Source organism: Ammospiza caudacuta, chromosome 14 (genome assembly GCF_027887145.1).
Source record: "Ammospiza caudacuta isolate bAmmCau1 chromosome 14, bAmmCau1.pri, whole genome shotgun sequence".
Classification (NCBI taxonomy): domain Eukaryota; kingdom Metazoa; phylum Chordata; class Aves; order Passeriformes; family Passerellidae; genus Ammospiza; species Ammospiza caudacuta.
Window position 1 is genome coordinate 1,301,005 of NC_080606.1, and position 24,712 is coordinate 1,325,716.

General features: G+C 56.7%; 1 protein-coding gene across 1 annotated transcript; it reads left to right on the forward strand.

Moving 5' to 3' along the window:
• Positions 1-4,732: 4,732 nt before the first annotated feature.
• On the forward strand, positions 4,733-6,235 carry LOC131564043 (brain-specific homeobox/POU domain protein 3). The gene is made up of 2 exons (XM_058814305.1): positions 4,733-4,852; positions 5,327-6,235. The coding sequence occupies exons 1-2, from the start codon at positions 4,733-4,735 to the stop codon at positions 6,233-6,235; spliced, it is 1,029 nt and encodes a 342-aa protein (XP_058670288.1).
• Positions 6,236-24,712: the final 18,477 nt, after the last annotated feature.

Here is a 24,712-nt window from a genome sequence, read left to right on the forward strand (position 1 = left end):
TTGGCCAGCACGGATCATCTTTCTCTTACACCTCAAGTGCAAGGACTGCATTAAACACCCTGCTCTTCTGGCTGGGAAGAGATCTCATCCTCATTAGGAGCTATTCCTGCATTTTCCTCCAGAAACGGGCATTTTGGAAGTGTGTATTTTCAGCCCACGCCTTGGCACCGTGGCTGGAGGGGTTCAGGAGCTGTGGGGATGTGGCAGTGGGGACATGGGACACTGGTGGCCCTGCTGAGGAGTGCTTGGACTCAAGATCTGAGAGGATTTTTCCCACCTCAGTGATTCCATGGTTCTGTGATGTCTGCTCCTAATTCCAACACAGAATTTGGCCTCTGTTGAGTTTTCCATAATGCCACCATCTGTCACCTGAGGTGTCACTTCAGCCTGTCGAGGTCCTGTTCTTGACCCCACACCACGTTCAGCTCAGTGTGGGAGGAATGTTCTTCCCAATGCCATGGGCTTGTCTCAGGAGCGAGCCAGGCTTTAATTGAGTTGAAAAGCTCCTGGGCCTGGATTTTCCATTCCATTCCTGCACTCCATCAGCCAACTCCAGCCACCCCCAGTCCCAGTGCACGGGCCTCTGGCAGGTAGTGCCACTTCCCCATTTCCTGACAGAACCAATTTTCATCAGAAAACACCAGTTCCAATGAGATTGAAGCATTTAATCCCCCAACATCTTAATTTTGACGGATGGCTCCTCCCTGGGGTTCCCCCAGAGGCTGTGGGTTGCCGTGGATGTGATGTGCTCGTTGGACAGCCGGGACCATCCTGGCAGAGCAGCTCCAGGGGCTGGGAGGGCTCCTGGACTCAGATCTCAGGGCTGAAAATTGCAAGTGCACCAGAAATTCACCGGTTTTGGCTTCTTCCACCTGCTCAGGCCCTGGCCAGGAACACAAGGAAAAGAGAGGGAAGGACTGAGTGAGGCAAGGTTGTCCATGCCCTGATCTCTGCATCGCCCCACATGAGGTTTTCCAGGAGCAGCCCCGGCAGCCAGGGCAGGTGTGGAGCTGTCCTTAATGTCTGGGGTGACACCTGCCCTGGGCACCACCAGCACTGTCCCCCAGTGCTGGAAATGGGTCTGTGCCAGGCTGGCACGGCTGAGCCGAGCCTCCCCCGGCGAGCACAAAGTGGCGGCGGTCACCGGGGGCAGCGCCATTTCCAGGCAGCCCAGCTGTCTGCCCGGGATGCTCCAAGCGTGTCCCTTCGGCAGGATGCTCTCCCGGAGCCCTGGGAAGCCGCGTCCCCCCTGCTCCGCTCCTGGAAGCTGCTAATCGCCGCCCGTGGGTTTAATTGGGAGCGAGAACACGCAGACCCCATTAAAGCCCACGAGGGTGCCAAGGGCTCTCGCTCAGGCACAAATGAAGGAGCAATCAAACCCACTTAGGTAATAAAAACAGCTGGAGTCTGCAGGCAAGCGCCTGAGGCGGCGAGGCACATGGCAGGGCTGGGATGGGATGGGATGGAGAGCACCGGGAGCAGGCGGAGCTGCTGCGGGCACGGAGCCAGGCTGGGAGATTGTGGGGCATCCTCAAAAGGCAACGGAGCTGGAGCTCCTCGAGCTCAGACCTCGCTGAGAGTGTGTCCAGGATTGTTTTTCCAGCGGGAATGAGAAGCCAGAGGCCCTGGGTCATGAATCCCAAAATACTTTAGCCCTGCTGGCTCATTTGCCGTTCTATGGCACAAAACCACAGCACACAATGTGAGGAGACTCCTGTATCTTCATTTCTGCACAGGGATTTATTTCAGAAAGTGTCCCTAAAGCCACTGACCAGGTTGGGGTGCCAGCTCTTAGCCTGGGAGCTGGAATCACCTTGGAAGGAATTTGTTTTCCAAAGACTCAGATCTTGAGGGTCTTTGTTCAGTGCTTTTATTTGTTTTAATAGGAAAGATCCTGACTTTCCTCTATTTAATTCTGATTCCAGGGAAGCATTTCCTGCTTCACAGGGGTTGCTGGTATGGATGGGTGGGAGAGGTGGGTCTGGACTATTGCAGTTTTTGGATCAGTTAGGGAGGAAAGCTGGGACAGACATTAAAAGGCTGCAAGGAGCATTGCAGAGCTGTCCCACCTTAGCCCAGAAAGCCAGAGCAGAGCACTGGCAAACCCTGGAAGCTCATCTCACTCCATGGAAGTGCCAACACTCAGCTGCCCAGAGCTAAAGCAGCAACTGTGGAAGTGTTTGAGATGTTTGTGATTGTCACTGCTGCAGAAACCTCTCCTTGTGTGGTGTTTCCACATCTCTGCACAAAGACAGGAGAGTTTTCCTTGTTTTTCCCTGCCCAGGAGGAGCCTGATAAATCCCAACTCAACCCAGAGATTTGATATGGAGGCACTGCTCCCTTCCCCTCTGGGAGCAGCCCACAGATCCACAGTGGAGGAGGTGGTGGGAGGTGAGCTCATCCATGGAATGGGGCTGGGAGGGGGTTCCTGATGTCCCCATGGTGTCCCTGTGTTTTAGTGTCAGTGCCAGAGCCCAGAGGTGCATTCAGGGATCCTCCCTGAGCGTCCCTTGCTCAAAACCTCCATTGTCAGGACAAAGTTCAGGGCAGGATGCTCAGGGCTGCCACAGGAAAAGAGCAAAGGCTCGGTGGTTTGGAAAGGTCTGCTGGCACACAGAGGCATGGGAAGGAGGGAATGCTGTTTACTTCAACTGATCCAATTTTCCTACACGAGCAGCAGCGAAATGCAGCTTGGCACAGGTTTGCTTCCTTGGGGAGAGTGAAATCCAGGAGCTGAACTGCTCTGTCCAACCTTCTCTGAGCTGCTGAAATGCAGAAAATGAGGAAAAGTGGGGTAGAGGGGCCACCAAGAAGAGCCCAGCAAAAGGAGCTGTGGAATATCCTGAGACAAAAGCTCCCAGAGTCGTGAGAGAATTCACAAACCCAGCTGGAGGGGAGAGATCCCACCGCAGAGCACCTGTAAGGGACAATTCCCCTCCTGAGGAATTCTGCTGGAGCTCAGTGGAGCTTTCCAGCCTCCAGACTCCCCTGGCCACCAGCTGATGCTGCAGCTCTCCAGGAGCAGAGGGGAGGCCTGACTCAGAGCTGGGCTGGCAGCAGGAGCAGGGAAGAGGCTCCTGAGCTGCTGCCCCTGCAAAGCTGGAGCATCCTGCAGGGCCTGCTGTCCTCCAGAGCTCAGGAAGGGCTGGCAGTGCCTCAGGCCACCAGGGACAGGTGACAGGGCCTCCCTGGCAGCACCCTGGTGCTGGTGCAGGTTTTTCCCCAGGAGGATTTCTCTGGAGCCGGGATTCAGCCCTGGGGACTCTCCCCCACCCTCTGCATGAGCCGCATGGGGCTGGATTTGGGGACTTCCATGGTGGGATTGGTGGCTGTGCCCAAGTCTGGGCATCACCAGACATGGTGATTGTGCCTTGCAGTCTCTGTCACGGGATCTGACCTTCCCCTGGGCAGGTCCAGCACCAAGGAAATGTCTCTGGTGGCTCCCTGGTGTCCCTGCCCATGGCAGGGGCTGGCACTGGATGATCTTTCAGGTGCCTCCCAGCCCAACCCACTCTGTGATCTTTTTGGGGATCTCAGGTAAGGTGCGGACCAGGTCATGGGGCCAGGTCAGGATTTTCCTTTCCCTGTGACCCTCGCTGACCATGTCTGTACCAAGACACCCGGCAGGATCCCCAGGAGAAGGGACTGAGGGTGCTGTGTTCAGGCTCTGTGGAGAGGAGTAGCAAAGGGAGCAGGAAACAGATCCTGCCCCTGACTCTGCTGCTCCGTGCACCAAAGCCATCGAGGTGGGTTTTGGGGCTGCAGAAGCACACCTGGCTCCCGGGAGAAGTTTGCTCTGAGCATGGGACCCTCCTGTCCCCCACCACCCCAGGCACTGGGATTCCTCCTCTGCAGCCCTCTGCTATGGGCTGCTGGGGCTGTCATATCCCTTATGCACCTTTGAGAGCTTCTGGGGGGGCTGCAACGCCCCCACCCCCTGATCCAGCAGAGCAACCAAACTCCAGTGGCGGCAGGAGCTGGTCTTGGTGGCAGGGAGGGACGGGGGAAGGAAACACCGCGGGCTGTGGGGAAATTGGCAGGGATGGGGGAGTGCAGGGGCAGCGATGAGCTGGAGAATGGAGAGGCTGCACACACAGGCTGGGACTCTGCACGAGAGGATTTGGGGAACGATCCAGGGAGATTCACTGAAGCAGGGAAAAAGAAAGTTGGTGAAACTTTTCTTGATTTCTTTGTTGTTATGGTTTTTGGCCCAAGGTTCTTGCCTTCAAAGGGAGAAGGGGAACGGCTCCCATTCAGCCGCGGGTTCCGGGCTGTTCTGCTCCCCAGATCCCCCCGGGGGAGCGGCCGGAGCCGCGGGCAGGGCTGGACGGGAGGCGATGCCCCCCGAGCAGACGAGGGGTGAGAGGGAGAGGGGCGCACCTGCGGAATGAGCAGAGCCGGGGAGGGGCGGGGATGGGGGCTGAGCCGGGTTTGGGGGGGCTCACCGACAGGTGGGGAGCTCTGGTTTGGGGGGGTTACACCCGGATCGGGGGAGGGAGCAGCACGGGCGGAGGGCGCTGAGCCCCGTTGGAGGGGGTGAGCTCAGTGCCCGGGGGCGGGCGCTGGGAGGGACCTCCCCGGCCCCTCCCGGTGGGCGGGGGGCGGGGGGGCCGGGCTATAATGCCATTGATGCCGGGCGGCGGAGCCAGACAATACCGCGCCCCCGAGCCGGGTGCCCGGAGCGCCCTGCCCTGCCCTGCCCTGCCCCGGCCGGCCCCGCTCCGCTCCCACCATGATGTCCATGAACAGCAAGCAGGCGTTCAGCATGCACCCCATCCTGCACGAGCCCAAGTACCCGCACCTGCACAGCAGCTCCGAAGCCATCCGCAGAGCCTGCCTGCCCGCCCCCCAGGTAAGCCAAGCACGGCTTTCGGCACCTTCCGTGCCCGCTGTCCCTCGCCAACTTACTCTGCCTTCCCTTGGGGTCTGGGCTTCGGCTGGGTTCGGGGATCGGTCCTGCCTGCCCCGGGCCCGGCGGGCGGGGGGGCTGTTCCCGGGGCAGGGGGCTCTGGGGTTGGGGGACTCGGGGAGCTCCGGCCGTCCCGTCCCGTCCCGCTCGGTGCGGGCGCTGGAGCAGCGCGGGCTGCGGGACCCCCGACGGCTCCGGCCCTGCCGCTGCCGCTGTGTGGGGAGCTGGCCCCGGAGGGCAGAGCGGGTGCCCGGCTCGGTGTCCGGCACCGCGGTGCTTTTATCTGGGGCTCGGGCAGCGCTCGGTTCGCGTTACCTGTCCCCGGCAGGGCAGAGCGGGATCTCGGTCACACCGCTCCCCGTTAATCCTCTCCCGCTCTCTGCGTTTGTTTTCGCTCCCCTTTTCCCCTCCGCGCAGATCCAGGGGAACATCTTTGCGGGCTTTGACGAGACGCTGCTGCGGGGCGCCGAGGCTCTGGCCGCCGTGGATATCGTGTCGCAGAAAACGCACCCCTTCAAGCCGGACGCCACCTACCACACCATGAGCAGCGTGTCCTGCACTCCTACCTCGTCCTCCGTGCACCTGCACCACCCGTCCGTGCTGACCACGCACCACCCGCACCACCACCACCACCACCAGCCCTCGCAGGGCCTGGACGGGGAGCTGCTGGAGCACCTCAACTCCGCCCTGCCGCTCGGAGGGGTGCCGGGCCCCGACGTGGGCTCCACGCCTTCGCACCCGCACTCCCACATGTCGGCCATCAACCACATGGCCCACCACCCGCAGCCCATGAACGTGTCCCACCCCCACGGCCTCGCGTCCCACGCCGTCATCTCCGGCCCCGAGACCGAGACGGACCCGCGGGAGCTCGAGTCCTTCGCCGAGCGCTTCAAGCAGCGCAGGATCAAGCTGGGGGTCACCCAGGCGGACGTGGGCTCCGCGCTGGCCAACCTGAAGATCCCGGGGGTGGGCTGTCTCAGCCAAAGCACCATCTGCAGGTTCGAGTCGCTCACCTTGTCCCACAACAACATGGTGGCCCTCAAGCCCATCCTGGAAGCGTGGCTGGAGGAGGCGGAGAGGGCGCAGCGGGAGAAAATGACCAAACCCGAGATCTACACGGGGGGGGACAAGAAGCGCAAGCGCACCTCCATCGCCGCCCCCGAGAAGCGCTCGCTCGAGGCCTATTTCGCCGTGCAGCCCCGGCCCTCCTCCGAGAAAATCGCCGCCATCGCCGAGAAGTTAGACTTGAAGAAGAACGTGGTGCGGGTCTGGTTTTGCAATCAGAGACAGAAGCAGAAAAGGATGAAATTTTCTGCCACCTACTGAGGAAGGGGCTGGGGAGGCAGCGGAGCGGGGGGTGCTGCCCTCCCGACCGCCCCCCGGCCCTTCCAAACAGGGCTTGGGGTTGTCGGCTATTTTTTTTTTTTTTTTTTGGGTTAAAAATTGGGAAAAAAGCAAACAAACAAACAAACAAAAAAAAAAAAAAAAAAAAAAAAAAAGGAAAAAATAAACTTTAAAATAAAGGGAAACGCGCCCAAAGCAAAGTGAACGGTTTGGTGCCTGCTCCTCACCCCTGGGCAAAGTGGCCCCGCTGTTCTGACTGGTACAGACTGCTTTTGTAGATAAAACTGGAGAAAAAAAGAAAAAAAAAAAGATGGAGAGAAAGGAAAAAGACAAAACGAAAAGGCCAAGGGGGAAGTTTGGGGGTGCCCGGAGTCGGGGCAGCAGCAGCAGCGAGAGCCGGTGGGGCTTTGTCACAGCCCCTCCCGGCCTGGGGGCCGCGGCGCCGCTCACTCCTCTGTGTCCGCTCCTCTTCTTCTTAAAAAAAAAAAAAAAAAAATAAAAAAAATTAAAACAAGGCAAAGAAATGAGAAAGGAAGCGAGCTGGAAGCCAGCTGTAAAGCCGGGGTGCTCCCCGCCGCCAGGGTCCCCGCACACCCACGCACACACACGCACCTGCATGGTTTTGTTCCTTCCCCTGCCCCCCGCAAACCCATCGCGTTTTTGCAGTACCATTTCTGTTTCTACCTCATCGGCTAAATTGAAAAAAACAATTTTAAAAGGATAAAAAAAGGAGAAAATATTAAAAAAAGAAAAAAAAAAATTGGCCCGTCCCTGGAGTCGCGGTTTGTTCGGGGAAATGGAGATTTATTTTGCGTTGGTTTCACTCCAACCGTTCGATTTCTGTATGGTTTTCACTGTATAAAATCCTAAGCTTCGACAATCACGTCCCTGGGGCTCAGCGGAGCGGCGGGAGCGGCCCGAGGCAGCGGGGACGGAGCCGGCCCGGCCTCGGCGCGGCTGCCTCTGCGCGTAGGGAACTCTGCACTTTCGAAGGCAAGAAAACTCTTATTTTCCCCCCTTTCCTTTGCATATTTAATAGAGAAAATTGCCGCTTTTTGTTTTCTTTTTCCCTTTTTTTAATTTTTAATTTTATTTTATGAATTAAAGGAGATTTCGTTCCGCTGTGTGTGTGCTGAATGAAATTTTGGTGTCTGTGTACGCTGCAGCATTTCAAATAAATCATGCACGTTTTACCTCACCCTCCTGCCTCCTTCCTGCGCTTACTGCGGCTCCGGCGAGCCCGGGGCTCCTTCCGTGGGACTCCCGGTGCCCGCGGGGATGGGCACGGGCAGAACGGGCCGGGGGGGCAGAACCGGGGGGTCCGGGCTCCCCTCCGGGCATCGCGGCGGGTTTGGCCCTTCCCCGCCCGGGGGTCGCTCCCGCAGCCCGGGGGTCGCTCCCGCTGCCCGGGGGTCGTTGCGGCGCTGTCGCAGCACCAGGAGCTGCCCCCTGAGCCCGCAGCCCGTGGGGGGACATCCCTGGGTGTCCCTGTCACCCCCAGGTGCTCCTGTCACCCCCAAGTGCCCCTGTCACCCCCCGGCTCCAAAAGGGACATTCGCCCTCTCCCGGCCCCGCTCCCCAAACTCCCGGCGGGTGGGACCGGGGTGTCCCTTCTGACACGGGGGAAAAGGGCTAAAACCAAGCGGTTTTTGTTGGTTTTCTTTGTTTGGGGTGTTTTTTTTTTGTTGTTTTGTTTTTTTGTTGTTGTGTTGTTTTAGGGTTTTTTTGTTTGCTTGGGTTTTTGTTTGTGGGTGGTTTTTTATTGTTGTGTTGTTTTGTTTTGGTTTATAACTTATTCGGGGAGAAAAAAATAATCAAACGCGCGTCGTGGTGTTGAAGCCCGACAGCCGGGACCCTGCGGCTTTTAGAGGGGAAAAGCGAAGTAGAACAAGAAAAAAATAAAGTAGAATGAAATGAAATGGAAATGAAAATGAAATGAAATGAAATGAAAATAAATGAAATTAAATACGATAAAGTGAAATAAAATAAAACGAAGTAAAATGAATGGAAGTGAACTAATGAAATGAAGTGAAATTAAATAAAACCGAAACCAAACTAGCAAAAAGAACCCCCATAAAACAAACCAAACAAAATTATAAACAAACAAACCCCTAAAACTCCGCAAAGAAGTAAGAAAAACAAACAAAAAGCAAATAAACAAACAAAAAACTCCAAAACCCACAAAAAAAAAAAAAAAAAAAAAATAGAAGAAGAAAGGAAGAAAAGAGGGGAAATTGTGCGGAGCCCGCAATTACTGTCGGAGGAGTTGCTGCCCCTGGGCGAGGGGGCCAGCTCGGCGGCGGCTGGCACAGCCCTGCCCGCCCTGCCCTGCCCGCACCCCGGCATTCCCGCACCCCGTCCCGCACATCCCTCTTTATTCCCGGCCGCTTCCCAAAGCCCATCCCTTTGTTCTTGCGCTCCGTCCCTGTTTTCTCCAAGCAGCGAAAAGCGCATTTTCATAAATAGACCTTGGCCGAGCGCTGCCGATGAAACTTTAATGAGGCGGGATGCTGAGTGCTGCCCGGGGGGGCCCGGCCCGGCTCCGCGCAGCATTAGCGGGGCCCCGGCCCCCCCTTCCCGCGGCTCCCCCCGCAGCCCCGGAGCCGCTGCCGAGGCTCCCCCGCCCCTCCCGGCCCGTGCCCGGGGCCGGGGCCGGTGCCGCGGTGCCCCCGCTCCGCCAAGTTCAGGGCCGATGCAATATTTATCAGCCGCGCCGATAAAACGCCGGCCGGGTATTTCCCAGGCACAAACGCAAAGCGCAGCGCCCGGAGCCGGAGCGGGGCCGCCCGGGACCCCCCGGCCCCCGCGGCCGCCAGGTAAGGCGAGATCCCAGCGAAGGATGGGCGGCTCTGGGCCAGGAGCAGCGGCTGGAGGCCGGGAGGGGCGGGCAGAGACAGCGGGAGCGGGGCTGAGGCCTGGAGAGCTCATCACAGCCGGGCCGGGCAGGAGCCGGCCCGGGGATTGAGGCTGCTGCTGCCGCTGCTGCTGCTGCCAATACTCCTCCTTGGCTTGGTCCTGCTTCACCCCTGCTCCAGCCCCTGTCCCTGCTCCAGCTCCTGTCCCTGCTCCAGCCCCTGTCCCTGCTCCAGCCCCTGTCCCTGCTCCAGGTCCTGTCCCTGCTCCAGCCCCTGTCCCTGCTCCTCCTTGGCTTGGTCCTGCTATTGTCCCTGCTCCAGCTCCTTGTCCCTGCTCCAGGTCCTACTCCTATTTCTGCTCCTGTTCCTATCTCGGTTCCTGTTCCTCCCCCTGCTCCTGCTCCTACTCCTATTCCTACCCGTGCTCCTGCTCCTTTTTCTGCTCCTCCTGCCCTGCTCCTGCTCCTGCTCCCACTCCTCTTTCTGCTCCTGCTCCAGCAGTTCCCACTGCGCCCAGGCCAGCGAGAGCCCCCAGGATGCTCAGGAAAAAGCCTGGCAGGAGGTGGAGAGGGGCCCCCTGCGCTTCCCCCGCCCCTGCTCCCGCACAGCCGCTCCTGGCACAGCTCAGGGAGAAGCTGCTGCTCCTTCCTGCAGCTCTGGACACACCTGGAAGCAGCTCCCAGCCATGCTCTGGGGTCTCAGGTGCTGTGTGCAGCTCCTGCTCTCCTGAGGGTCTCTCCTCCTGCACCAGGGCCCCAGCTGAGCACCCAAAAGGACCCAAATCCCTCCAAATCCAAATCCAGGCTCTCTGCAGAGCACCTGGCACGGGGTGAGGTGAGGGAAGGAAAGCAGACACACACAGGGGTGCCACGGGCACTCCCTGCTCCTGGGGCACCCCTGAGCCTGACACTGCGCCCAAAAGAGCATTAAAGGAAGGGAATATTGACTGGAATGAGCACTCCACTCTCACCCCGGCTTTTCATCTGAGGTTTGATGCATGAGCAAGGTTTGAGATGTTTCAGCTCTTTTGCTCCAGCAGCAGTTCCTCCTTTACAGGCACCTGCTAATCCAGGCCTGAGCTGGCCCAGAGCTCCTCCAGGAGAAGCTTCAGCCACCTTTGAGGACTTGAGTCCTTGTCTGCCTCCAGGCTGGTGGGATTGAGGGGGTGGGCCAGGCCTTACCCCTTCCCCAGGGGCACCCTGAGAACTCAAAAATATCAACACCACCAATTCACCAGGGACTGGATAAAGATGCTTTGGGGACCTTCAGAGCAGGGATGCACAGAGGAGTGGAGGCCTCTGGGCTCCAGTGAGGGGCACTGGAGAGGGACCAAGGAGCCTCTGTTGCAGTTCAGCGCTGATATCAACTCTGATCTCACCCCAGGGCTTAGAGGCACCTTCATCACCTTCCTGCCTGTAAGGGTTCTGAATGCCCAGCTCACGTGGAGACACCAACAAACAGGGATGTGACAGCTGAGTCCCACCCCTGGTGCTGCAAAGGCTTCCCAAGGAAAGCTGCCCACCAGTTCTGGGCTGCTGGATCTGTCAGACACCAGTTCCTGGAGCATTCCTGGCCACTGGTGCTGCAGGCAGGACCTCTCTTGCAATCCTGTCCCTGCTCCAAGCTGTTTCCCTCCATGTCTCGCTCTTTTCTGCTACTTCTTCCTGCTCTAAAAGCCAAGACCCTCCAAGAATTTGGGCATCTAAACCCGTTGTGCTGAGATGTGACAGAGACATGGTCCAGGCCAGTGTGGCCGTGCCACCCCCACCAAAGTGTGCAGGGATGTGTTTAAAGCTAATCAGGCCCTGCTGAGGTGGAGTAGGTGTGAACAAATGCAGATGTGTTTGCAGAAATCCCTGGAGAAGCCCTGCCCCTCCTTTATCCTTTAGGATGGTGCATCCTTGAGGCTGTAAAGCTGCTCTAGGTCCCCTTCACCCCACCTGGTCCCACAGGCACAGGGCCTGTCTGTGCTCCTCAGGCAGCAGGGTGACAGTGACTGGCACCACCCCAGCCCCTGTATCCTGCTGAATCCCACGCTCAAGGGGTGATTTCCCCACTGGGGAACAAGGGCAGAACACCCAGCCCGTCTGGGGACCATCAGGGGGTCCCATCTGTCCATCCAGGGTGCTCAGGGCACTCACAGAGAGCTCTCAGAGGTGTGGGGAGGCTGCAGCAGCAGCAGGGACAGCAGCAGGCATTGCCTCATCCCAGAGGGATCCAGGCCAAGGGGAGGGATGCAAGGATCCCTGCTCAGGCATTACTGGCACGTCCCATCTCTGGGTCAGGAGCAGAGAGAAGGCTCCGTGTTCTTTAAAGGATCCCTGCCTTTGAAAGCTGGGCAGGTCCAGGCTGCGCCCACTCCAGACTTTCTTCTATTATTCCATGTGTTTTAGTGCAGTGCAGAGCAGATGTATTTTTAAAGATGCTTGGGGTAGGCTCTGTTCCACTACAGGGAAAAAAGGAGTAAAACCATCATTAGGTTTTACTGAGCAGGACAGCCAGGGTGAGGGGAACTCAGGAGAAAGGCTTGGGAAAGAGTTTGGGAAATGGAGCAGGGCATTCCATGGGACATGCCTGACAGCTGGCTGCAGGGCAGGGCAAGAGGAAATGGCCTCAGGGGAGGGTTAGGTGGGATTTTGGGGAAATTTTTTCATGGAAAGGGCTGTGCAGCCCTGGCACAGCTGCCCATGATGGTGGGGGAGATGCCATCCCTGTTGTGTGGATGTGGCACTTGGGGACACGGGGCAGGGTGGCCTTGGCAGTGCTGAGGGAACACCCGGAGGCTTTTCCAAGGTAAGCCATGCCATGATCCCACAATCCAGGGAAAAGGAGCAGCCATTATCCCCTTCCCCAATGGATTTGTCGCCCTCCACAAGGACCAAGCCCTGGGTCAGGTGCAGCTGCCTGTGGCAGGAGCAGCTCCAACCCTTGGCTGTGCAAAACCAGAGCTCCCTGCTCATCCCAGTGGCAGTGGGGAATGAGAGATCCTAATAAATTTACAAATTCATGAGGTTTTTTTTTACTTTGAGCTTTTGTTTGTTTGTGTGTGGAGGGTGTATTTTTCTTTTTGTTGGTTGTTTTTTAATAATTTGGTTTTCATCTGTGTTAAATAAATACTTCCAGAAATTTAATCTTGTGCTTTTCCAGAGGCCTTTATCTCCCCATCCTTCACCTACAGGAACAGCCTCCTGCCCCATCAGCCCTCCCACAGCCCTGCAGGGACAACCCCTCGTTTTTGTCCATAAACCCTAAGGAGGTGCTGTAGGATTTGGCTTCGGATCTTTGGGGAAATCCAAGAGCAGGGAAACTCACAGGCAATTCCAGGAACTTTGGGATCCTGGAGAGAGAGGGATGAGAGGTAAAATCTCCATTTCATCCGCAGCACCTCACCAACACCTCCAGCAGCTGTAGGAAAATTGGAGCTCTCTGACTGATGTGAAAGTGTCAGCTAAGGACCGTGATTTATTTATCTCAGGCACTGGAAGGGTTTGGGTTCACACAAGGAAAAATCTGTGTGTGTGTCTGGAATCCTGCTCCACCAAGCTGCTCCCTGGCAGTCACAGGGAGCTGTTCCAGAGGTGTTCCAGGGCACCTCGAGCTCAGGGAGCACTGCCTCATCCCTCCCCAGCTCCAGGATGCACTTCCAGGATAAATGGTGGAGCAGGGCCGTGTTTGCCTCTCCTGCAAAGCAGAGGAAACGCCTGCTGGCCTTGCAACAGCACGGGGGAGTATCCACCACACTGGATCTGTGATCTATCCAGGCTTTGAAAAAACTCACATTGCCAATAGAGATCTTGAGGGCAGAATTTTCCCATTGTTTATCAATGTTTGCACCATGTCCAAGGAGATCAGCATTCCAGATCCTCAGTTTAGGAAGGACAAATTCACCATTTCCTTTCAGCCACTGAAATGGGTCTGGGCTGGGTCAGGGTGCCACTGGTGGCAGTGGGGGGTCAGGGCAGCAATGCTGCACTTTCGGCATCACCCAAACCAGTCAGTATTTTTGGGAGGCCCGTTCCCTCACCTGGAGTCACACCAGGAGTGAGTCTCTTCCCTCTTGTACCTTCTCCCTGCAGCCCCTCCACCATCTCTCCTGCTCTTCCCTCCTCCCTCCTTCCCAGGCAGCTCTGTCTGTCTGTCTGGGCAGTCTGTCCTCACTCCTGGTCCCACCCAGCTGCTCAAGGACCCTCTCACCCCTCACCTGGTCCAGCCCAGCTCCTGCAGTGCCTGGGCTCTGGACCAGCCCATTCCACGGGGGATTGTGGCTGCGTGTGCCAGGCTGAGCACAGCTCCTTTCCTCCTTCCCTCTCTCCCGGCCCTGGCACGGGGGACTCTCTCCTGTAGGGTTCCCTCCTGCAGGAAGGGCCATGGCTGCTCCAGAGGGGCCCTGCAGGCCGGGCTGCAGCCGGTGGTGCTGGGTGGGCCTGGGCCTGCTCCGCTCCCTCAGCTCCCACCGCAGCTCGGGCAGAGGAACCGGGACAGAACCCCGGCAGAGGAACCGGGACAGAACTCCGGGCAGACGAACTGGGATTGAACTCTGGGCAGAGGAATTGGGAGTGAAACCCGGGCAGAGGAACAGGGAGTGAGTCCGGGCAGAGGAACCGGGACCGAACCCCGGGCAGAGGAACCAGGACCAAACCCCGGGCAGACAAACCAGGACTGAACCCTGGGCAGAGGAACCGGGACAGAACCCCGGGCAGAGGAACCGGGACCAAACCCCCGGACAGACGGACAGGGACCGAACCCTGGGCAGAGGAACCGGGACTGAACCCCGGGCAGAGGAACCGGGACGGAACCCCGGGCAGACAGACCGGGACAGAGTCCCGGACAGAGGAACGGGGAGTGAGTCCCGGGCAGAGGAGCCGGGAGCGGGCCCCGGGCTGCAGCCTCTCCCCGGGAGCCCCGAGCCGTCCCCAGAGCCGCCCAGCGCTGCCTCCCGCACGGGCAATGGCTCCGGATGGCGCTGCCCGGATCGCTGCCATCGCCGTGCCCGAATCGCTGCCATCGCCATGCCCGGGGCGCTGCCATCGCCGTGCCTGGATCGCTGCCATCGCCGTGCCTGGATCGCTGCCATCGCCGTGCCCGAATCGCTGCCATCGCCATGCCCGGGGCGCTGCCATCGCCGTGCCCGGATCGCTGCCATCGCCATGCCCGGGGCGCTGCCATCGCCATGCCCGGGGCGCTGCCATCGCCGTGCCCGAATCGCTGCCATCGCCGTGCCCGAATCGCTGCCATCGCCGTGCCCGGATCGCTCCCGCCGCCGTGCCCGCTCTCCTCGCTCAGCACATGCAATGCCGACTTCCTCCGGCTTCTCGCATGGATTTTTTCCCACCCTGGCTGTGCTCTTTAGTGCAGATCTAAGCGAGCTTTCCGAGCGCGCTGCCTGGATGTCTTTATTAAAACACACAGTTTAAGGAGGGGGCTGAGGAGAGGGGGGTGGCTCGGCTCTGGATTCACTCTGCAGCCGAAACCATGGGAATCTTCTGCTCCACAACTGTTCCCGGCCGCCGACAGCTGCGCGGTACCGCCAGCAGGACACGGGGTCACCTCTCTGGCCGTGACTAATTCATAGCGAGGGCAGCCCTCTGCTCGTCCCCCGGGGCCGTGTCCCCTCGGGTGTGAAGGCAGGTGGGCAGACAGGGACATGTCCCCCAGGGGCTGGTGGCCCGGCTGCTGGAGAGGCCGTGCTGGGATTCCCTGTGGCTCCTGGAGCAGCTCTGTGAGGGGGATGCAAAGCCGGCGGGCTGTTCATGAGGCCGACCCCTGAAGAGGAGTTTTCCCTTGGGAAACTTTGAGCCCTGGGTCAAGTTTTGTTCTCAGATACCTGGAGGCTGAGGAAATCCCAGCAGGCACAACTGACACTGCCGAAATTGGGGCCTCTGGGGGTGCCCGTGCCTGCCACGGGAGTGCAGCACTCCCTGTGCCGTGCCTGGGAGCAGGGAGTGATCTGAGTCTGGCACGGACCTCCAGCACGGGCTGCCAGGTGCTGTCAGTGACTGCAGAGCTGACAAAAGCAGCTTTTCCTTGCACCAGGAGCTGTTTCCCCATCACATCAACCCCGCTGGCAGCCCAGAGGCCTCAGACACAGCTCTGAACTTCTCCTTGTGATGCACCAACCCTGACCAAAGCTCCCTGACCTCCAAACCCACCCCACTCTCAGGCTTGGCCATCCTGTGCTCCCAGTCTGGAGGAGCCCTGGGGAGCAGCTGCCTGCCCTGTCCTGCCCAGCCCAGCAGCAGCTGCAGCAGGCCCTGCTCTTGCTGGGGAGGTGCTGGTTTCTGCCGTGCTGGCTGCACATCCCCCTGTGAGCCACTGGCTGCTGGAAGGCACTGCCCGAGCCAGCCACATGCTTCATGATGTCAATCGCAGTTCAGAGTTAATTATTCATGAGAAAATTTCATAATGTGCTGTTAAGTGGGCTGCAGGATATTTTGGTTAAATTAAGGGAACCTGAAAGCTCCCTCTGTAGGGTGCTGCTCCTCGGGCCTCGCTGGGAGCAAAGGTTCAGTCAGAGCTCAGGTGCTGTGGCCTCTGCCATGGCCTGCGATTATTGGAGCCACGGCAGTGTGCAGATCAATCCAACGGCTCAGCTTCGTGTTTCCAGCAGGAAAATTCCCAGTGAAGTGTTTTCCAAGAAGACTTGGGCTGATGGAAGTTTCTCTGCCCAGGCTTGGAGCAAGATGAGCTCTGAGTTCCCACCCAAACCATTCCGTGACTCTGTGACTTCAAAGCAGCTTCTGTGGAGTCCCCCTGAGCCTGCAGAGAGCCCAGGAGAGGCTGTGCAGGTCATGGAATCACAGGATCATCCAGGTGGACACCTCTAGGACCACTGAATTCATCTGTTAACAGGCCAGTTCACTCCCAGACTCTTTTCTTCCTCATCCTTGAAATCATTTAGATTGGAAAAGACCTTTCAGATCATCAAATCCAACCCAGCTCTAAAGAAACCTCTTTCACTGGGTCAGTCTCACAGTCCTGCAAACATGCCATGCCTTGGAGCCTTGGGGGAAGGAGTGGAGGGGCAGCTCCCACAGCACAGCTCCCACAGCTTCCATAGCACAACTTCCACAGCTCCCACAGCACTCCCACAGCTCCCACATCCATCACCCCTCGATGCTGGGACCTCCCTGAGGTGTCCTGGTGACCCAGGACTACAATCACAGGGGACTTTGGGTCTTCTCTTGCTCTTCAGAAGAACTGGACCTGGTTGGTGAAGCAGGAACCCCCCCCTCTGACACTTTTTCCTGGGTTGGCTGCAGGAACCCACAGGGATCTTGGGGTGCCCTGGATTCCTTTTGAAGCCTTGTTAGAGGGGCTGACTGACAGAGCTGGACTGGCTTTGGAGCCTTTCCTGAGTCTCCCCTTTGGCCATGCTGCCCCTTCCAATCCTGCCACCATTTGTCACTGAGGGGTCACAGTGACCTGGCTCTGTGCTGCCCGTGGGTGAGGGAACATCTCCCTCCCCTGGCTGGTGGATCAATGAGTGACCTTCCAGAACAACTTTCACTCCTTCATTTTTTGCCAACCTTGCTGTTTCCCTGCCCCTTCTGCTGACTGGGAAAATTTGGCCCTACACCACGAGATGAGGTGGGAACACCTGCAGAGACTCAGGCCATGGACTGGGAGTGGGGATGGACTTGCCCATGGAGCTGGGGTCCCTGCCCCACAGTTGTGCCTCCAGGCCCACCTTCCCCACTTCTGCTGTGCCATTTGTGACTGGTACAGGTGTCTGACACAGCTGAGCTGCCCAAACACCAAAGTTTCTGGGAATAACAACCCTGGAAGCATGGCCAGGGTCATCCTAGGGTGAAACCTCAGGCTGTAAACAGACAGAGGGTAGATATAAGGAAGGATTAGATTCAGGATTAGATATATGGAAAAAATTATTTCCTGTGGGGGTGCTGAGGACCTGCACAGGGTGCCCAGAGCAGCTGTGCTGCCCCTGGATCCCTGGAAGTGTGCAAGGCCAGGTTGGATGGGGCTTGGAGCCACCTGGTTTAGAGGAAAATTCCCCAGAATGGGGGACTGTGTCCCCCAGTTCTAGCTGGAATGAGATGGACTTTAAGGTCCCTTCTCACCCAAATTGTTGAGGGATTTTATGAAAGGAGAGAAATGAAATTATGAAATTATATGAAATTATGGAATGTTATGGAACTGATGCAGTGATACCACCCTGGGAGAGCCCCAGGGGCTGTGACAGGGGGAGAGGGGAGGTCACCCTGTAAGGGACTGGTGGAAAGAAGCCTCTTGCCTGCCCTTTTCTGGGCCCTTGATGGCTGAGCACAGCCTGCAGTGCATCCCACTCCTCCTGGATGGGGCTGGAGCCAGGCACCCCCTGGGTCACCAGCCGAGAGGATCCAATACAAAACTGCTCCTGGGCATCTCTCCAGAGGTGGATGTGTGGAGGAGAGTGAATCTGCCCAGCAGCTGTGTCCTGCTGCCAGCACAGCCTTGCACTCCAGTTAAAACACACCTGGAAAGGGACAGGGAGCACAGGAGCCCACTCAGAGCCGAGCAGGAGGGAGCTGAGCAGCAGTGACTGGGCACTTGGCAGGCAGTGAAACGCAGCTTGCAGGGAATGAAATGCAGTTTGCCTCCATGCCAAGCCTTGATGGCTTCATTCTGCTTCTTAGGGCTCTCAAGCCCTGCAGCCTGGAGCCAGCTCTTGCAGGGCTGGGAGGATGGGGTAGAGGCAGGCAAGGAGGAGGAGGCCTCTGCAAGCCCCTCCAAATATTTAACTCAGTGGAAACTCAGAGCTCTCAGCTCTGCTGTGGGCTGTCCTGGCAATGGATGGTGCCTGCCCTTGGTGCTCCCAGCCCTGCTGCAAAATCACAGTGCTGCCTCCAGGATAAATGTTCATGGAAATAAGAAAACATCCAGCAAGTGCTCCCATCCAGACACCTTCCATGGATAAATCTCATCCTCACTCCCTGCCCCAATGAGGGGGATCCAGTCCTGGCAATATTTTGGCAGCTCCAAGGGCAGCACAGCCCTGCCCAACACCTCCTCTTACCACATGCAGCTCCAAACCTCTCCTGCCTCCTTCCCTGGAGGCTATTTCCCTCTGGGAGAGGAGCTGGGATCATGGGCAGAGGCAGAGCAGAAACTGCCCCATTTTGAGTTGGGCTGAGAGCAGCAAATTGCAACTGCTCCTCCAGCAGCCCCTGACCAGTTCCCATCCCACCCATGGAAGGGATCCCATTCCCACTTCCAGGCTCAGCTCAGAGGTGTCAGCCCCTTCTCATTTTGGAGGCTCTTGACTTTCTTTCTCTCTTGCCTTTTTTTTTTTTTTTGCCTTTTCCTTTTTCCTCCAGCTTTTCTCTTCCTCCTTTTTTCTTTTTCTCTCTTTTCTTTTTCTCCCCCCCTCCCGCCTCCCTGTGCAGCCTCTGTTCTTCATCCATTATTTAGGCTTTTCTGACTGTAACAGCAACATTCGCCTTGTATACCTTGTGTGGGGTTTAAAATATAGATAAAAGCAGAAGGTCAGACTTGAAACACAGATTCTGACGGTTGCTGCTGACTTTGTCTGGAAGCTACAAAATCTGGAGCTTTCTGTGCCCAGCAATGGTTTCGGTACAATTGGGTTTTTGGGGGTTTAGGGGTTTTTTTTGTTTTTTTGTCTGGTTGATATTCCTGCAAACTGTCTTGGTGTTTGATGCTTTCATCCAGCCTTTCAGTTTCTAAATGTTCTGGGGCCTGGCTGGCTGCAGGACAGGGGAGCTGGAGCCATGGAATTCCTGCTTGGAGGTCCAGTCTTGACCCAGCACAGCAAATACCTGCTGCTCTCCGTCTGGGGTGGGCTGGGGAGGGGAGGAGGTGCCTCCATGCACATCCAGCAGGCTCTAATTGGCACCTCTGGTCAGCAGAGCCAGGGACTTTCCCTTTCAATTATGAATAAATGCCCTGCTTCTTTTATGTTGCTTTCTTCAGCCATCAGAGAGATTGGATTTTGAGGACAAATGTTTGTGGGAAATAAATTTCAAAGTCAATGTGGGAACGGTCCCAGAGAACATGAAACAGTTCGTTGTGTGTTTGAATGGGCAGCGGGGCTGGCAGGGCATCCCTGCAGCCAGGAGACAAACTGGGCAGGGGGAATCATCATTCCTGGAGGGCTCTCAAAGCCATGTGCAGGTGGCTCTTGGGGACCTGGGTCAGTGGTGGCAGTGCTGGGGGAATGGTTGGGCTTGCTGGTGTTTGAGGTTCCTCCAACCCCGATTGTTCTGTGATTCCCTGAGAAGGGGCAGCAGGGGATGGGGACACTCAAAGATCATTTTTTGTGTCACTGAGATCCACGTGGGCAGAGAAGGGCACTGGAGAAGAGCAGGGGATGCTCCAAAAAGGGGCATTACAAACTGAGGCACTGGTGGAGCAATGCCAGCCCTGCCAGGCAGTGTTCACCAGCCACAGGGCAGGACAGTGACATCCCGGGCTGTTCCTGCTGGGAGCTCAGTGGGGAATGTTCTCTCCCTGCACAGGACACTTTCAGAGAACTTCAGAGGCTTTGGCTCACTCTAAACCAGACCCAAGACCCTTCCAGTCCCCACCTGTAACAGGAGCTCTCAAGAGCTGTCTCCAGAACTGAGACCTGCACGTTTTGCTATCAGAGAATCCCAGCCTGGTTTGGGTTGGAAGGGTCCTTAAAGACCCCCTGGTGCCAATCCCTGCAGGGACACTGCTGTCCCCACCACGGCCAGGGGTTTCAGCAGCCAGCTGGGGTCTGCAGCTCAGCACAGGTTCCAGCTTGTTGGGTGCCAGCAGCCACTAATCCAGGGGGATATTCCAGTGGCAGCTGCTGTTCAGAAGGCTCCATAGCCCAGCTGGCACTCCCCAAATAACCTTTCTCACTCTAGCCCGAGGGAAAATGCATCTGTCAGGTGAAGAATAGGAAAATAGAAGGAAATTATTCCCTGTGGGGGTGGGGAGGCCCTGGCACAGGGTGCCCAGAGCAGCTGGGGCTGCCCCTGGATCCCTGGCAGAGCCCAAGGCCAGGCTGGACACTGGGGCTGGAGCAGCCTGGGACAGTGGGAGGTGTCCCTGCCATGGCAGGGGTGGCACTGGAGGGGCTTGGAGGTCCTTTCCACCCCAAACCAGCCTATCATTCCATGGTTCTGTTCCAGTTTCCCTGCAGGCACTGTCCTTACCCAAACAGGATTTGGAAGGACACAGGGAAAGGCTGCAGCCTTTCTGTCTCAGCTCCATCCTTTGGGTCTCTCCAAAAGCCAGACTGGGCAGTGGATCCAGGCATGGATCTGTCGGTGCTGAGTGCTTACAGCAGCTCTGGCTGGGATGGCTCATGGATGATCCCATGGCCAAGGAATTGAACTTTTCCAGATTTCCCAACATGGAGCATTTCCTTCCCTGTGCCCACAGCTGCAGCTCATGTCACAGGGGTGTCACACTGAGGGAAAGATGCCCAGCTATGGTATTTTCCAGGAGCAACAGGAAAAAAGTGACACTGTGAAGGGAATCACCAAGAGCAGCAGCTCCTTGTGCTCAGGCATCTCTGGATTAGGGAATCCCAGCAGCATGTAGGGATTGAAATTGGCCTGTTGTGGTTTTTGGGGCCTTGAAGAAGAACATTTCCAGGGAGGTGGTGGAGTCCCCATCCCTGGAGGTGTCCAAGGAATGCCTGGATGTGGCACTCAGAGCTCTGGGATGGGGGCAAGGTGGGCATAGGGCACAGCTTGGACTCGATGATCCTGGAGATCTTTTCCAACCTCAGTGATTCTGGGATCCTGTGACTGAGGAGTATCTCCAGAGTCCTTGAGGTGACATCTTTACATCCATCCACAGGCTGGCCAAACCAGCTCCACAATCTGCTCTTCTCAGGATGTTAAACATCCAAAGGAAAGAAAGAAACAGGAGTTTCAGGAAGTCCAGGAATCGTGACACTGCTCATCAGAACTGGATGAGTTGACATCATTCAGCCCAGGAGGTTTTGAGGTAGGACCGTGGGACTCTTTATATTTTAATAAATGTCTCCCTTCCAATCCTACTGAATTCCTGGCCTCGCTGGCAGGCTGGCATGGGATCATTATCCATTTTTGAAGTGTCTCTTTCCACTGATGTTCAGGACATTTGGGAGTCCCTTTCCATTGTGATTCTCGGAGCGTTCTCCCTGTGACACCTGCAGCTCGGTGACAGCCCCTGCTTAAACACCAAAATACAAAAATTCCTGAATATTCTACTGCTCCCCATGAGGTGGATGGGACCCGCAAGTCCTTGGTGCTCTGGGAGGGGAATTTTTACCGAGAGGATTTTCCTCTGGGTTTGGTAGCCAAAGTCCAATGTCGCAAGTCCAGCTCGTGAATTCCCACTGCTCCTGGTCCCACAGATCCCCTTTTCCTGCTGCTGGGGGGCTGAAACCACCCCACTTTGCCAAGATCCTGTGCCTGCAATAATCCCTCCCAAGCCCAAGAGTTACTTCTGTTTTCTTCCACCAATTCTGTCCATTCCGCCTTTGGCAAACATCGATTTTCCACAATTCCCCGCAGCCCTCATAAAGCAGCTGCCAAAACGGCTCCCTCGCGGGCCACTTCTTTTATTTGTCGAACAAAAGAATCATCAGCATTGTCTCCAGAGCTCTCCGGCCAGCGGAGCCTGGGATTAGGATGCCGAGCTCCCTCTCCTGGCTGCCAGATCAAAAGGAATTGCTGAAAAGTCCTGCGCACCTGAAAATCGGGATCGCCGGGCTCCGGCTGAAGGAGGAACAGTCCTTCCACCTGCTTTGCGGATTTTCAGGCTCCATCACTTTTCCTCTCCATGAAATGTGCTGGGAAAACGTTCCGGTGCAACAGTTTTGGGAGAAGGATGAATTTGTCTGTGGGTTAAACTTGCTTTTGCTCCTCTCCCTTTTCTCTCATCTGTCACTGTCAGGGAACAGATCCCAGAGGGAAAATCACTCTGAGGATCTCTGCAGGAAACCACGGCTGTGTCCCTCCAGTTATCCATGAAAGGTTACTCCAGGGAGAGGGAGAGTGTGGAAAGGACATGCCCAAGGAAGAGGAGCAGGAAACAGGTTGGGATGAAGGTTGGGGATCACAGGAGCATGGGATGCCCCATAATGTGATCCTGCTGGAGGCTGAGGGGCTGCTCTGGAGAGAGGGGGCAGCAGGAGCAGCAGGATCTGCTGGGAGACAACAAGCAGGAAAACTCGGAGCTCAAACATTCCAGATCTTCACCTCAAGTGTCCCAGTACAGGTGGTAAATGCGGATTAATTCCAAAAACCCATCAAATGTCTCCAAGTGACATTTTCCACTTTCAGATCAAGGCTCCCCTCCTCTCTCCTTTGCATGATGAGCTGGCCCAGCACCTGCTGCAGTCTGGGAATTCTGGTTGTGGTCTGCAGCTGGGATCCTGCAGGAATTTGGATTGGAAAGCTCAGAGCTCTGCCCCCATGGGAGGCTGAAAGCACCAATGGATTTTGAAGTGGAATAATGAGTTGTGTGCGTGTCCTGTTGCACACTTTGGGAGCAAATGGGCACCACAAATCCAATTTGGAGAAGTCAAGAAGCCCTGGAAAACTTTTAGTCTCCCCACAATGCAATTATGTGACTCTCTGAGCTGCCTATGGTCTAGGGAGAGGATGGTGCTGGCTGTCCTTGGGAATTATGGAATCCATGGATCAGGGAATGCTTTGGGTTGGGAGGAACCCTAAGGACCATCTCACCCCACCTCTGCCATGGGCAGGAACAGCTTCCACTGTCCCACTTGCTTCCAGCCCCACATCCAGGGATGGGGCATCAGTTCCCTGGGCCGTGCATGGATTTGGCCGACCCAGATCCCACATTCCCCATGGATTATGTTCCAGACACTTCTCCTGTCCCTCCTCCAGGCCCAGGCAAAATCAAGGAGCAAGGAAGAGCTCCAGGAATGAGTCAAGACTCCAAAAATGAGTTACCCTAGGGGGTGTTTAGGAGAGGTTCTGCTGGGATATTCCATCCCTCCATCATCCATCCATCCATCCATCCATCCATCCATCCATCCATCCATCCACCCATCCATCCATCCATCCTTCCATCCATCCACCCATCCATCCATCCATCCATCCATCCATCCATCCATCATCCATCCATCCATCCATCCATCCATCCATCCATCCATCCATCATCCATCCATCCATCCATCCATCCATCCATCCATCCATCATCCATCCATCATCCATCCATCCATCCATCCATCCATCCATCCATCCATCATCCATCCATCATCCATCCATCCATCCATCCATCCATCATCCATCCATCCATCCATCCATCATCCATCCATCATCCATCCATCCATCCATCCATCCATCCATCCATCCATCCATCATCCATCCATCATCCATCCATCCATCCATCCATCATCCATCCATCCATCCATCCATCCATCATCCATCCATCCATCCATCCATCCATCCATCCATCATCCATCCATCCATCCATCCATCCATCCATCCATCCATCATCCATCCATCCATCATCCATCCATCATCCATCCATCCATCCATCATCCATCCATCATCCATCCATCCATCCATCCATCCATCCATCCATCCATCATCCATCCATCATCCATCCATCCATCCATCCATCCATCCATCCATCCATCCATCCATCATCCATCCATCATCCATCCATCCATCCATCCATCCATCATCCATCCATCATCCATCCATCCATCCATCCATCCATCCATCCATCCATCCATCCATCCATCCATCCATCCCATCACTGACCATGACAGCAATCCTGGCCTGGCCAGAGGGTGCTCAGGGCTCTGCACCAAAGCCCACAGGAGGAGGGAAGACTCTGAAAGCCTCTGAGCATCAGCTCAAACCTTTTGTTTCCTTGAAGCCACTTCACTCCTCAGCCCTGTTCTCAAGGGGGTCCTGGCAGGATGAGGGCAGGGACAGGCAGGTGACAAAGGTGGCTGCAGGTACACGAGGCTCTCTTGCCTAGGGCAATTCAGGCGCCGTCACTTCTGCAGAGTTTTGGTAACTCTGTGGAATATTTGGGCCACAAATCCTCCCACTTCTCCTCTGCAGCTGCCCAAACCCTGCTCCTCTCTCCCTGTCCCTTCTCCCTGTGACAGCTCACCTGTACTCACCTGTTGTACGCCCTGGAACCCGGGGGTACAACAGGTGAGCACAGGTGATTTAGGGGCAGAAAGGACCCTGTGAGGAGGTGTGGGATTTAGGGGCTCAGGGGGTTTAGGGGCAGAAGGGACCCTGTGAGGAGGTGTGGGATTTAGGGGCTGAGGGGATTTAGGGGCAGAAAGGACGCCGTGAGCAGGTGTGAGCTGGTTTGGGAGGGGGGTTTGTGCTGCTCTTGGAGCTGGGCTCAGGCCTGGCAGACCATCCTCACTTCCTCTGTCTCCAACACAGGTCCAGGCCAGGTGGGACAGACTGACCCCATGGAAACACAGACTATCCTGAGCTGGGAGGAATCAGGGTCGTGGAGCCCAGCCCCTGACCCTGCAGAGCTCCACCCCAAAGATGGGAGCTCCAGGAGCCTCCCACAGGTGCCTTTCACGGCTGAGTCCGCCTGAATGAGCCTTGCTCTGACAAGGTGGAAAAGGAGCTTCAGAGCGGGGCTCAAAGCAGGAGAAGCTTCAGTGTGA